Genomic DNA, 13,811 nt, shown 5'->3' with positions numbered 1-13,811 from the left:
TCATGTTTCTTTGATGAGATCATGACTGTGATGCATCGATATAAGGGATAGGAATAGACTTTTTGTTTCTTAGGCTTTTGTAGAAAGAAATGAGAAAGGAAAGTATTCACGCCTTCAGATCTGAATTAAGGAAGATTAATAACTAATACCTAAGTTATTGTGGGAGGCAACCCGGTGTGAACATTATTTATCATAACTATGCATTTATTATTCCAAGTTAGGTCTTCACTATCCATGCTAGTGATTCATATTCCCAGTAGATGGCTTTTGTTACAGCACATGGCACTCATTTATTGTATAATATGTGGACGGATTTAGTGAGAAAGGGAGAGGATGTAAAACAGACAGACAGATCCGAGGGAGCGCTGACTCATGCTGAAGTCACTCCCAGCAGTACCTTGCCTTTGACACACAACTGAACCCTCTAGATCCCTTGCCCAGATCACTATATCAGTCTACTCCCTGCTGGCAGGACAAATAAATTAACTAAGGATCAGTCTCTCAAGATCTGGTTTTTTCCAGTAAAAAGACCCTCCCATGAGGAGCTTGCTGTGGTCATGAGAGAGGAATGAGCGGAGGGATGGAGGTTGAAAGATGTCTGTTAGTTCCCAAGATGGTAAGACATGGAGTGGGTAAGATACAGGTTTACTGGCAGTCTTCCTTTGGTACACCCATCCATCTAGTGCAAATTTCATAAGGCGATTAATCAATTTGGTGCTCGACACAAAATCACTAGGAAGTCATGTGATGTAAACATGAGGCAAAAGTGCCTAACGCTTGCTGGCTCAAGCTTCTCAAATGTGAGGGTTTGCTGCTTTACTCCATAAATTTCTTTTGAATATTCTGGGCTGTTGAGCAAACAAAACAAGCAATATAAAAAAAACATTATCTTCGACTGGGCATTTTTCATTATTCTCAAACATTTGATAGAGTTTTTGATTGATCAATTATTCGGGATAATGAAAACACCAGTTAGTTGCAGCCCAATATTTATCCATCCATCTAACCTTCAATTCATGTCATGTGCTAGCTGTCTAAGTCGTGGACTCTTAGTGTAGAGTCCACCCTGCACTGACCTTTAAAACTTCTTCATTGTCTTTATGCTCTGGAATTGCAGCAATTCTGATGAGCTGGCTCAGCCTAGCCAGTGATGGTCCAGCTCTGGTCTCACAGCAGTCTCAAGTGGAAAAAATGGTTCATTTTACTGTGTGGGTTGGCCATTATTGAATTACATTAATCTCCTCTTTTGTGGATTGCAGCTATAAGTAGGCCACTCGTTTTGTACACAGACCTTACAGGCTGTCTATTATTATGCTTTCTGGTTATCTGAACAAGAATTAGACATTTAATTGCTTTCCAAACTGCACATAATCATATCCCTGAAATCAGGCAAGCAGGTGGAGGCTTTGAGGCATAGAAACTGTTCCACATGATCCAGCCACATCATAGTCATTCATTACAGTGCATCACATACGTAGTTTCCTAGTACTCTTGCTGTTTCTGAATCAAAAAAAGTATCCTTCAAGAGAAGGATATTTATGGATCCATGGAGGATGTTTTCAAAGACCCATTCATTTGAAAGTAGAACATTTTTTGCAGATCTTAATGAAGATGAGAAATATTCATTTACAGTCTTCAGAATCACAATAGTGATGCAAATTGCAATAGATTAGAAACCCACACCATAAACTTGAGCGGTTTGAAAAAAATACAGTTCAAGAAGTACAATTCATTTAGTAATTAACTCGTAAACTACAAAAAAACCCCACAAAAAACAAAACGAACTACAAAAAAAACAAAAAAGCTGTGGTCAAAAGCTATGCACGTCTCTGTGTAAGCCATCTAAATCTGCCTTGATTTGGAGTCAAAGTTATTGAAGATTTACAAGTCATTTGACAGACTTAACAGATGTATCTTAGAAAGGGCAAAATCAATTTAACAGGTACAAGGCTCATCAAGTTCACTGATAGTTGCTAAATATGTGACTCCTGAAGTACACTTAGATTTTCACTTATTCACTATTTTCTTGCAGACCTGCATAACAAAACATTTTTTGGGGTGGTTCTAAGCTTATCCATTATAAAAGACTTGCGTTGTTCCCTAAAACTGAGTCTGTTCTCTGACCTCTGTCCACCTTTTGTTTCATCAAATATGAATATGCTCGCAGAGAACAAAAATGGGCCCACTCACCTACACAGACTTCTTTATGCGCAAGACTTCCCAATTCCAGGAGGTTTAAAAGTGGGTCTAACTGCGACATAAATTTTTCTTTACTTCCTCACTGACCCGAATAGGAGAACAATAAATCAGCACCCAACCAAAAAGAACAAAAACAAAAAAACAAAGAGTTCCATAAAAGGTCAACATTCATAAAAGCTGCTGGTTGGGTGATAAAGAAGAAAACACCACAGATTCAAGATCATAAATGTATTGTATCAGCTTTAAATAAAAAAGAGAAAATAAAAAGTTGTTTAAAACATACCGTGAAGTTGTGAGAGCCTGTGACCGCGCTGCCATCTTCCAGGTAATGGGTTTCTGTATAGTTACTTGCAAACAGACCCCTAGAAAAAGGACAAAGATAGCAAACACTCAGAAGTGACCCTAAGGGGCTTTATCGGAAAAAAAATCAAACACTGTCTTAAGCCATTCCACTACTGCCAGACCTGCATGAAAGATAAACAGTATGATGTGATTTAAAACGTAACCCTGCTCTAGGTAAGCATAAATTGAACCAGGCAGCTGTAGGTATTGAGAAAGAAAATGGATAAAACAGGCTGCTGTGACGTATTCTATTAAAGCACTTTCACGCCAAATGCAGAAGCATTCAATATCAATCCATAACTCATTCCATGTCACACAGTAGAACAGTAATTAGCTTACACATTGCAGAAAATAATAAGTAATGAGCAGATGGACATAATATTATGATGTGATAAAAATGGGAATGGGGAGATGATTTTGACAGGAATACAGTGAAGAAATCATTTTTAGTTACAGATGGGAATCAATAACACTATAAAGTGACTCTCTGAGGTTACCAAGTGATCATTTAGAGTTTATATCTAGAAAGCACAATAAATCAACACAGCAAATCTCTGCTGCAGGCAAACAGGGATTTGCACTGCTCTCTCTCTTTCTTACAATTCCTTTCCAGTTTTACATGGCCTATACCATGTACAACTGGGAAGGTTACCACATTAATGCAATACTGTGGTAATGTGGCCCCTGCCACCTGTTTTTTCCTCTAATCTTGACAAAGCCCCGACTTACAGTGCCTCTGTCAACACTTACCCAACATTACTGATAGCAGACTCAAAGTTGCAGCTACATGTAGCCTTGCTAGCAGCATAGCTCTAGGGACGGCAAGTTGGTCTGTTGGCTGGTCTGCCATTAGCAGCATTGGTAGCATTGTCACCGAATGCTAGTATGCTGACGTTAGCATTTAGCTCAATGTATTACTTGAGCCTAAGTACAGCCTCACAGATCTGCTACGATGGCTGTAGACTTTTAGTCTTGTTCATTAAGTTAATCATTAATGTTATTTACTTTTTAATTAACAATAGTTCCTACAATTGCTTCACAATTAAAGCTTTCCACCAGGCAACTACTGTGAGGCTTTATTTGTTAAGTAGCTACAGCTTCCTGCAGCCATAACCAACTTCATGTTAGTAAGCACCAACTCTTGGTATATTTAAGTGTTTGGAACATACTGAACATATGGATAAACAGCGGAGAAGTGGATTATGTTTCAATATTTTAGTTTGAGAAGTTCAAGTGGACATTTTGATGCATTTCTTTCGTGCTGTGGTTCATTAAAGACCATTGCAACTGTTGTTCAAGTCCTCCAACCAGCAACCTACAAACCTTTCAGAGCCTCGTGTGGCCTTTTCAAGCCTATATGGGGTGTTAAACACACACCCCATTGGGCTCTGCTGTCGGGGTACTTCAAAGACAAAAAACTATATCATCACAGCCCTACGATGATGTTGGCTGCCCTTCTCACCACCTACAGAGGTTATTGAGCACTGCTCCTTCCTCTGGTGGAGGGAAGGACACTTACTTGGTGGGCCAATGGATCAACAGCAGAAAGAGATTCACAAACAAACTGAGATCCAAAAAGGCTATGTGGACCCCTCCTGGGTTGCTCATCACAGCATGAGCATATGTATTTGTGTTCATGATTTGTACAAGTGAGGATGAGAGTCCATGTACTCTACATACAGCAAGCAAATGTACAGTATTACACTGCAGGATACCAGCAGAAGGTTGGCTGGTGCTAATCCACAGCAGAGGAACAAACCTCAGCAGGCAGCTGGATTCTCTTACTGACCTCACCGCTGACAACCCAGCTGGGAGTGTCAGCTGTAACAACCCGGGGAGGGAGGTTATTTTGTTTGGGAGCTGTCAGCATGAGACACAATGCCTCCCCGCCCTCTACTCCTCTACAGAGCCAAAGAGCTGGTAATAATCATTGGATCAAAGCGAGGCCAAAGAGTAGAGAGAGCCAAATAAAATGATGTGTTTCTTCAGTCTTAATTAGGTCTGCGCTCTCAGTCGGACACACAACCTCAACATCTGCCCACAACAGAAAATCCATTGTGGTGAGTGTGCGTGTGTGTCTGCCTCACTGCTTGTCTGTAGGAGTGTGGGTACACAAGAACATGTTGCAGACACCCATGTGTCATCCATATGTTACTTTTTTTTGTGACTTTCAATGAACGAAAATGGGGGGTTAGCGTCTTGCTCAAGGACACTTAGAGAGGACAAACAGTTGTTGCAGGATTTGAACCAATGTCACTGCAGGGCATCTGATCAAATCTTAGTGGATTGCATCAAAGATATTAGCTAATGTTACCAGACTGTTTAACAGGGAGAACACATTTCCTGCATGGTTTTGACTCAATTGAGTTGACATTCTCAAATGTCAGAGCATCCTTGAACGCACCAGCAGGGAGTTTTCAAAACAGACCCTGCTCAACTGCATTTAGGCACAGATCAATTCCAATTAATGAAAAATGAAGTCTCACATCTGTCACATTGCTTTCACACTAGCAGCTGAGTTCAAATCCAAGATTGCTTCACCTACAAACTGGACAACAGGGAAGCTTTTTCCAGTTAAAACCAAGAAACCATAGTCTACCTAAATGAGGTGAGATCAATTCCAGGCTGCAGTACAGACCGCCCATGTGCATATCATGATAATTATTGGCATTCTTGCATTGTTTCTTGCATTGCTTACAATGGTAGAGGAAGAGGACCAAAAGTTGTTTCCTTCTTTGCAACTTATGCATGTGTTCTCTTATTTTCTCAACACTATGAAGCTGTAAAAGTGCCAAAAATAGGGCTAGGAGGCAAGTGGTGTACATGTCTGTGTCAAAACAGATGACTGGTCTGGTCACTGATGGACCATCAGTAGTAAACAAGAGGCCAGGCATTCTAATAGAGAGGTTTGTCACTGCCTTTCTTTGGTTGGTATACTACCGATGTTAGCGACCCAATGGGTTTGTAACTGACTTGGCTTGTCACTTGCTTTCTAGGCTGGTAACTAACTCACTCAATTGTTCCAAGATTAAGGGTTTCCTGGCAACTGCGGCAAACGCTTGTGCTTCGACGAGGAAAGCATTATGCAATTAAACCAATGTTCAGAGGAGCACCTGAATGTTGTTTTAAAAACAGACTTTAAAAAATTTTGAACCTATCCTTCCTTTAATGGACAGAACATGATAAACCAACAAGTAAGAACCGCAGTCTGCACAACACACACACAAGAAGACATACAGTGGAGCACAATGAATGCTAATTGCAACACTGATTTAACAAAATGCAGAAATACTGGTAGGTGCATCTCAACCCCGCCGAGCAATGAACCCCCGGCAAACTATATCATGTGACTAATTCCCCAAGCCACCTGCCCCACATTGCAGCAGCAGCTCACAATTTATCAATCAGTGGGAAGTTAATGAGGCGTGGGGGAAGGAAGTGGACAGGAGGTCGTGCCCCCCCATTTAAAATGCATTACCCATGGGACGGGCCTCCAGCAGGGCTCCGTCTGACTGATCGGCATCACAAGTCAACAAGAAGATTCCACATTATGGCTGTTAATGCCACTGGAACCTGCCCCGAGAGTAGGCGGCCTGACACCTAAAGAACCGCAATAACAGGGAGTTAAATATCTCTGAGATGTGCTACTGCTGCATAAACGTTTCTTGACACTCTGACAGAGAAACATTTGTTAACTTCTCTGCATCAGTGAGACAGTATCAATAGCCATTATTACAGTTGTTATGTTTACATCTTGTCATGCTGTCTCCAGGCTGAAAAAAAATTTTTTTTTGAAAGAAAATATATTAGGTGAGGGAAACAGCCAGATTTGCCTCTCAGTAGATTTGACAAAGCAGACAGATAGACAATGAAGTCACTTCAAGCTAATCCTGAATGCCAGCTACTAAATGTCACTTCTGTTCTTCCTGCATTAAATTATCATATTTTCTTTACTGTTGTATCTCTTCAACATTGTCAGCCTCTTCTGTCATTGTATAGGGAAATAAAACCAGGCGCAATTTATGCAAATTCTAATCTAAATGGAAGAGATCCACATGCAGAAATAAATCTCATGACTAACAATTCCAACACATTCACTGCTGTGTATGTTCTAATTGAGAAAATTAGGCCACGCTCAACTTGAAAAATTAATCTTTTTGTTAATTCATCAACAAATTCCATCTTTTTGTCACACATTTTTTCATTGTGAGCGTTTGTTCTGCTCATATGCAAGGAGGGTAAATGGAGAGGTGTATGATATATATTAATTTCAACAGGCTTGATGAATTGTAGTTTGATCCTAACGAAGCAACAGCAAGAAGGAGGTCTCACTTGTAGGTTAGTGCTGCATATTACCTAGAAAGAAATGTCCAGACTGAATTTGTCAAACATTCCACTGGGCAGTCATGCTAAAGAAAGATTTCTTCAGCTTTATATGTTAGTGTAACTTTTTTTCCTAATTATTATGACACGGGATGTAGTACATGTATACTTGTACTAAAAAAAAAAACAAAAAACATGTGATGTGATGATGACAATAACCAAACACCGAAGCATACAGACCTACCGAGAGCTGAGCTGAAGTCACGCACAGGCCGTAAAAACACATTCTCCATGAGAAACTTCAAACTGCTTGGGACACTTTTGATCAAATCTTGGAAGAACTAAAAAACGCTGAATTGATTATGTGACTACAGGCCAAGAGGAGGAAGAGAAGCTTTATTGTGAGACAGTGTTCCCAGCAAAACTGTTGTCAGGTGCCTTAAATACAAAGACAAAAGTGTGGGGAAAAATACACTATAGTAGAGTCAAGCTTACCCATGCTGTGAGCATCACACATCTGTTCTATATGGTGCAATATACAATACACCGTTTTTCAGTTAGTGGTCACTTATGGGATTTCAGCTTCCCTCCCTGTTCTCTTGATAAGGTATCCAATCAGGCTCTAAGTATAACTGAGCAAAGAAAAGGTTAGCACTTGCACATTCTGTGAATAGAAACACTTTTAAAAGTAAGTTTTTGGAGTCCATAACATGAATATCCTTAACTGACTTGCAGTGGCCAGTACATTGACACCATAGCCTTCATTACCATTGCTGGAATTCAAGCTGGATCAATGTGCAGTGATTTCCCAGTCACAGGCTCCGATCGGTCTCATTAAACTCAGGCAACCTAATCAGGGACTTCTGGACAAATTCAAGAGTTAAATAGGATAAATGAGAAGGCAGGCATTAGGCCCTCTGGAGAGCTAGTAGCTTTCTAGCACTTGTAAGCCCTGTTCTGTAAAGGAAAGTTATTTAGACCAGATGTAAATGTAAACATTTAGAGCAGATGAAATCACCATAAAAGAAATAGGTTTCTTGTAAAACCTAATCTAGGAGCTCCAATTAGTGCATTACATTTCAACAGAGACTCTTGAAGCAATGTAATAATGTCCCTCTGCTCTTATGTGGCAAGTGGCAAGAGCCCAGCTTCACTTGAAAAAAGTGGGGAAAAAGTGGAATCATTTGCATGAAAACCTACGTTAGTGTAAACCCCCCAAGCCAAAAAAACCTTGTCTGAGTGTAAGACACATTTTTTTCCAGGAGCAAGGGAAGAGGCCCAGTCTTTCTGGCTGTGATCTGTCTGACATCAGGCAGTGTTGCAGGCCAATGCCAAGCAGAGCAGAGAAGCAGAATTCCCCCTGCTTACCCTGAGCTCAACGCAACTCCCAGTCTTCATGAAGCATGTCATGAACAGACCCGTTAGAGCATGCTACCCAATGATTTCTGCTCAAGAAGGAGGAAAAAAAAGGGAAAAAAGAGCAACAAAAGTCAAGGCAGATGGTTTGACTTCATTTGTATAAGCTGCCATGTTCAGTAGCGATCTAACATGAAGCTCTGGGGGACCCCTGGCTCCAAGGTCAACATCCAGTACAGCAGCAAAGGTAACGAGGCAGAAACACAAGAAGTGTGGGTTTTTGCTTGTGTCAAGGAAGCCAATTGTTTTTCAAAGTGCAAAAATGAAGGTTCTCAGGTTTATTTTACACAGAAAAAGCAGGTCTGGTTGGGCTTTATCCTAGTTTCAACTCATCATAACAGCCTCATTATGATTCTTTACACCTTTGTGTGGCTTCCTGGGTTGGTTAATTGGTCAGCGAGATGGTCAAAGAGAATAGCCATTAGCAGTAGTGGCACGCAATTATTGCATTGACTGTCACCAAGAGATTGATGTGGGTACGCCCAGGCATGCCCCGTGCAATCAATAAAGTGTCATCTCTATGCCATGTCTGCGTGATGGATGACTCCACAGGATCCCAATTACAGAGACGAGATGATGAATACCACCCCAACAATGGATAAGATAATTGGAATTAGGGCGTAATAGCAACGCTAATCTTTGATAAAGTGTGAAGTTAAAAATGTAGACTATACTAAGATACACAACTCTGTTGGTTACTATCAAAAATAGATTATGTAGTTTCTTAAATGTTCTAATTTTCTTCAAGTACAAAAAGTACACTTGAGATGGTCAACTAACCAAAAAGTCTGCTGCCCTGTATTTTGAAATAAAATAGACAACCTCATATACAGTAAGAAGCCAGCCCTTCTTACATTTGAGTCATGTTTACTATTACAACTATGCAGCTAAAAAGGATGATTATGTTCATATAGTGTGATCAGAAAGCCCAGAGAGGAAACAGATGTGCCGTTAGCAACCTCACATCTCCAGGAATCATCTGGCGTGGACATACAAATCAGACGTCTGTCCTCACCAGAAAGCCGAAGGCATTTGCTGTTTGTTCAAATGCTTTGAGAGACCTATGCTTATTGTTTTCCATCAAGCGGAATCTTACCATTGCAAGCGTAAGGAATCTCTAAGTAGAAAGGGCGGAAGTGGCATGATACTGTTATACCGTCACAAAAGCTCTGTGGCAGAAGGTCAAAGTGGCTGATAACGATGAACACCATCCTAACCAAGCAGTTTCTGTTGCCATAAGTTAATGAGATTTCAACCGTAGTGGGGGAAGACCAGGAAACGTTCATGAATTGTTTTTGGAATGGGCACATGGGTAATGGGCTTGGAAGACACAGACAAACATGTCATTTAGGAATGAGGACTTGTTTTCTATCAGCTCTCCCTCAACACAGTTGCCTTCTGTGTCACATTCAGCACATGTGCTGCTACCGCACCATATTATGGGAACACTCTGTCTATCACTGCACCACAGTTCAGTGTGGAGTGACACATAGTCTTACCATTTCAGTCTGAGAAGAACAACAAAAATGAAAAAAAAAAAAATGAAAAAAAGCCATATTTATTTAACTTCTCATTGGTAGTCTTGTTGAATGACTTATCTCCACACACAGGCGTGTTGTAAGAGTCACAAGAGCGTAACTAGAAACATTCGCAAAAAGAACAACTACAAGAAAAGTGCATCTTTGACTCAGATGAATTCTGCTGTTTTTACACATAATCGTCCAATCCGTCTTTTGTTTTGTTGCCTGTTGTCACTTATCGACATGTGAAGTGACATCAAGTCACATCTGGCTCTCATGTATTTTGCTTACGCCAGAGTTTCTGTCACCCACAGGCATGCATGCAGACGCCAAATGGGACAAATGGGTGTCTATGACAACGATCGCCCCTGCAAGTCTTAATCTTCCGCTCCCTCACGGGTTACAGCGGGGCAAGCCTCTCTTATTTCTTCTAAAAAGACATTAATAGTCATTTTATTGCTCATGATATCATCGATCCCCAAGGGCAAGGGAAAAGTAATCACATGTGACTAATCAAAGGCAGTTGATCTGCACCGTGTGAACTCTAAATGCTCCACTTCAGGTCAAGTAGAATATGAAGCTTACACATACCTTATGGTTGCAATTAAACAAGTGATAACAATTAAATTTAAATGGTAGGAAAACAAATAAAAATATAAAAATCTTGGCAGGTTCTCCCCGGTCGATGTTTTTTTTACTTCTTCTTTGTGGCATTGGCTAGTGACATCTTTATCTGAAACCAATTATACCGGGTGCCAAAGCAGCAGTCTCTCAAATCGCCTTTGTTGCTGTTGATCACTGGAGGGGAGATCCTTCATCCTGCTTTCTACTCCTCTCTCCCCCCAGGGCTCCTGTTCCTCTGGGGCAGAGTGTGTGCCTCTGCTCTGCCTCTTCATCTCCCTTTAGGACGAGCTCCGGTTGTGTGTCCGTGTGTCGGGGTGGGGGAGAGCGGGAAAGAGAGAGTGTGTCCCTGCCTGTGTGCAGCAATGACTGCGTGTGCTGGCAGCGCAGCATGATTTATGTGAGTCTGTGTGGGAGCATGTGTGTGTACTTGCACACATGCAGGCATCACTGCTTGTGCTGTTTCCACTACGTGGATTGCGTGGATCATGCAAGACATTGTTTCCTTTAAACACAATTAGCAGACCACAACACTCCCTGCCTGATTTCCTCAACGAATTATTCCACTCTCGGTGCAATCTGCATTGAAAATTCAAAAGCCATTATAGAACCGTAATGCTTTTCTAAATTATTTTGCAGACTCTGAAACAAAATTTTACTGGGCTGGTCCACCCCAAAGTTTTCACTGAAACTACTTTCTACCATAGAAATACACCCAATAAAATCAGAAAATCAGTTGACAGAGAGGCCTATGGGTTATACAGAGTAGCAAAGACACTTTCCTGGAAAAATTTGCTGGGTTTAAGTGCATTTTTTTAATATTGTGGGCACCACAAACAAAATTTCATTCACTATTGTATTGCGGTGGATATCTCAAAGCCTTGGCTTGATACCACTAGGAGCAAGTAAAAAAAAAATAAAATCTCTCTTTTTTTGTGATTTGGCTGAACCAACCCTTTAGACACTTTTTGATATTCATGTCTTCTAGTCTGTAGCAAAAATCAGGAAATAGTGAAAGCCCACAGATGGAAATTTACTAGATTTAATTTATACTCTCCTCTGTGAATACATTCCAAGTGGAAACAATAAGTTTTACGTGCGGCTTCAAAAGAATTAATTGCATCATACATTTCTCTGTTTTATACATCATTTTTTTGCTTTGTTCGTTTTTTTTTTTTTTTTTTTTAAAGATAATTATGTGGGTTAAGGCTGAGAATGGGAGGAGGTACAGAGCGAGGAGTGAATGCAATGTCATTTTCAGGACGGGTCATGCTAATACAACAGCTTTGAGCTTTTCCATTAATTCAAATGCTTTGCAAAGAACTGGCCCAAGGCCAAAAGCTCGTGCATCTATATTCACTGCAACCTCGTGCTTGAACTAATGAGTGACTAGGGAACTTCAAACAATCAAGCCTATCATTCTTTTCACAAGGTAAATGCACATACAAAAAAAAGCAGTTTTTCAATTAATTAAACCTGTCTGAACTTGTATGCCCTACTCCCCTTTTTTCCTGCCCTTCTCCCCCGCCTTACAGCCCCTCAGGGAAATCAAACAATTAAGGACTGAATTCAAATTTACTCCCCCTCCCGTCATGTCTTTCACTCCTCTGATTGTATCAGATGATACATGTCTTCCCTCTTTCTAGTAAAAGTCCGATTTTGATGTATTAGGCGGGTTTGGTTTTGTACCCTGACCCTGTGTTCATCTAGGACATGACTGACAGGAGAAGAGGGCTACAAGATTAGAGTTGGAGGAGACAGAACAAAAACAACTGAATTCTTTAAAGAGAAATGAACCTTTAGTGTAAAATGCAAGGTCAGAATCCTTATGCATTTGAAACACAAGAGAAGGAATAAAGATCCAATTTATTAAGCAATACCATAATTTTCCTAACCCCACATCATTCATAAGCTTTCATTTACACTGATTTCTGCAATGAATGCTGACAAAAGATTCTGTTATGTCGTGCTTCCTTAAATCAGCTCTCAACATCATTTCCCCCCGTTTCTAAAGTTGGTGATTGATTTCCCAATAATGCACCACCAGCTCATCGATCATCCACGTTCCACTGATCCCTTTAAGGAATACAGCTCCTGTTGTTCAGCAGATGCACCCAGGAAGTAAAACATAATTGGCTTTATCTTAGAGATTGTTTGTACACATCACATCAGACATCAGCATGTGCAGCCAGCTGGGGCCTGCTCATTTTTACAGCATAGATGACCCATCGAGCATGAATAAAAAGTGAGCGTGGTTGATTTGCATCCACATACAGATCAATTTATTAATTTTCATTTGCATTTTGAACAAAATCAATCGCCAGACCAGGTCAATAACCAGGTTTATAGAAATTCTGAGTCAGACACAAGCCCCCCCAGTTTTTTTTTTTTATTTTTCTTTTTATAATATTTTCTGTAAAATTATTTCCCAACATGAAGGTCTGATTGCTGTTTATAAGCCCTCTTTCCTACTACTCCACTGGGGAAATACTGAAACTCCCGAATCACTTATTTACTTAATATATTCAAATTAGCCACTGAATTAATAAGTTTAAAAATAAAAGAAATTAGCCAATCAAATATTCCACCATGAGACACTTGTAATTGTACAATGTTAAAGAAACAGTTTGGTTCCTCACCCAGGGTCAGATCTGCATGTACAATATGGAGCCAGAGCCAGCAGCTTGTTATCTTAGCTTAGCATTAAGACTGGAAATAGGGGGAAACAGCTAACCTAGCTCTGTTGGAAGGTCACAACATCTGCCCACCGGCACCTCTTAAACTCAATAATTAACACGTTATAACTCTTGTTTGGAGAAATTCTCGGTCGGGAGTAGCGACTTCCTGGGGTCTCCACTTTTGGCCTGGAAGCTTCACGGTAACCACAGGTCTCCAGACTAGTGGCTTAAGCTTCATACTGCTCTGACAGTTACGATGGTATTGCTCTTTTCATGTAACTTTTGTCAAAAGCGAATAAATATGTTTTCCAAAATGCTGAATTACTCCTTTAACTCCTTCAACATTGCTAAAACCCCAAAATTTGAAGAAAATATGCAGAGGACATGCCCTCAGTGTCCTCAACAGCAGTAGCTACATTCCCATATCAGACAACTGGATCTACTCCTGCCAAATAAATATATGCCTTGTTTTTCAGGAAGGACAACGTATTGCTTTTCTCTCAGCTCATGTGTCAACAAAAGCAGTTTCCTGCTTAACCCTCTGTGAATTTACAACCTGACCGTGACCCCCTGTGCTCAGAAACCAAACTCTGTTGATGATTTTAAGGCAACTCGGACTAGGGCCTCGATTCCACAGGGTCCCTGCACCCCGAAAACAGTCCACAGCTTCTTTATCAAACCCTGGCAGCTCCTATTGTTGTTGGCAGCTTGC

At 40.6% G+C, this 13,811-nt stretch overlaps 1 protein-coding gene across 3 annotated transcripts in view; it reads right to left on the bottom strand.

The window, feature by feature from the left end:
- The window catches only part of LOC120794095 (disintegrin and metalloproteinase domain-containing protein 12), a 74,659-nt gene that overhangs the window by 37,059 nt on the left and 23,789 nt on the right, over positions 1 to 13,811 (bottom strand). For all 3 annotated transcript variants that reach the window (XM_040134757.1, XM_040134758.1, XM_040134759.1), the window contains exon 4: positions 2,483 to 2,561. In XM_040134757.1, coding sequence (XP_039990691.1) covers positions 2,483 to 2,561 — 79 coding nt within the window. The remainder of the gene's footprint in view (positions 1 to 2,482; positions 2,562 to 13,811) is intronic.

This window comes from Xiphias gladius, chromosome 9, assembly GCF_016859285.1.
Source record: "Xiphias gladius isolate SHS-SW01 ecotype Sanya breed wild chromosome 9, ASM1685928v1, whole genome shotgun sequence".
NCBI classification, from domain to species: domain Eukaryota; kingdom Metazoa; phylum Chordata; class Actinopteri; order Istiophoriformes; family Xiphiidae; genus Xiphias; species Xiphias gladius.
The sequence above is the reverse complement of the archived record's forward strand: the minus strand, read 5'-3'. Positions and strand labels throughout refer to the sequence as shown.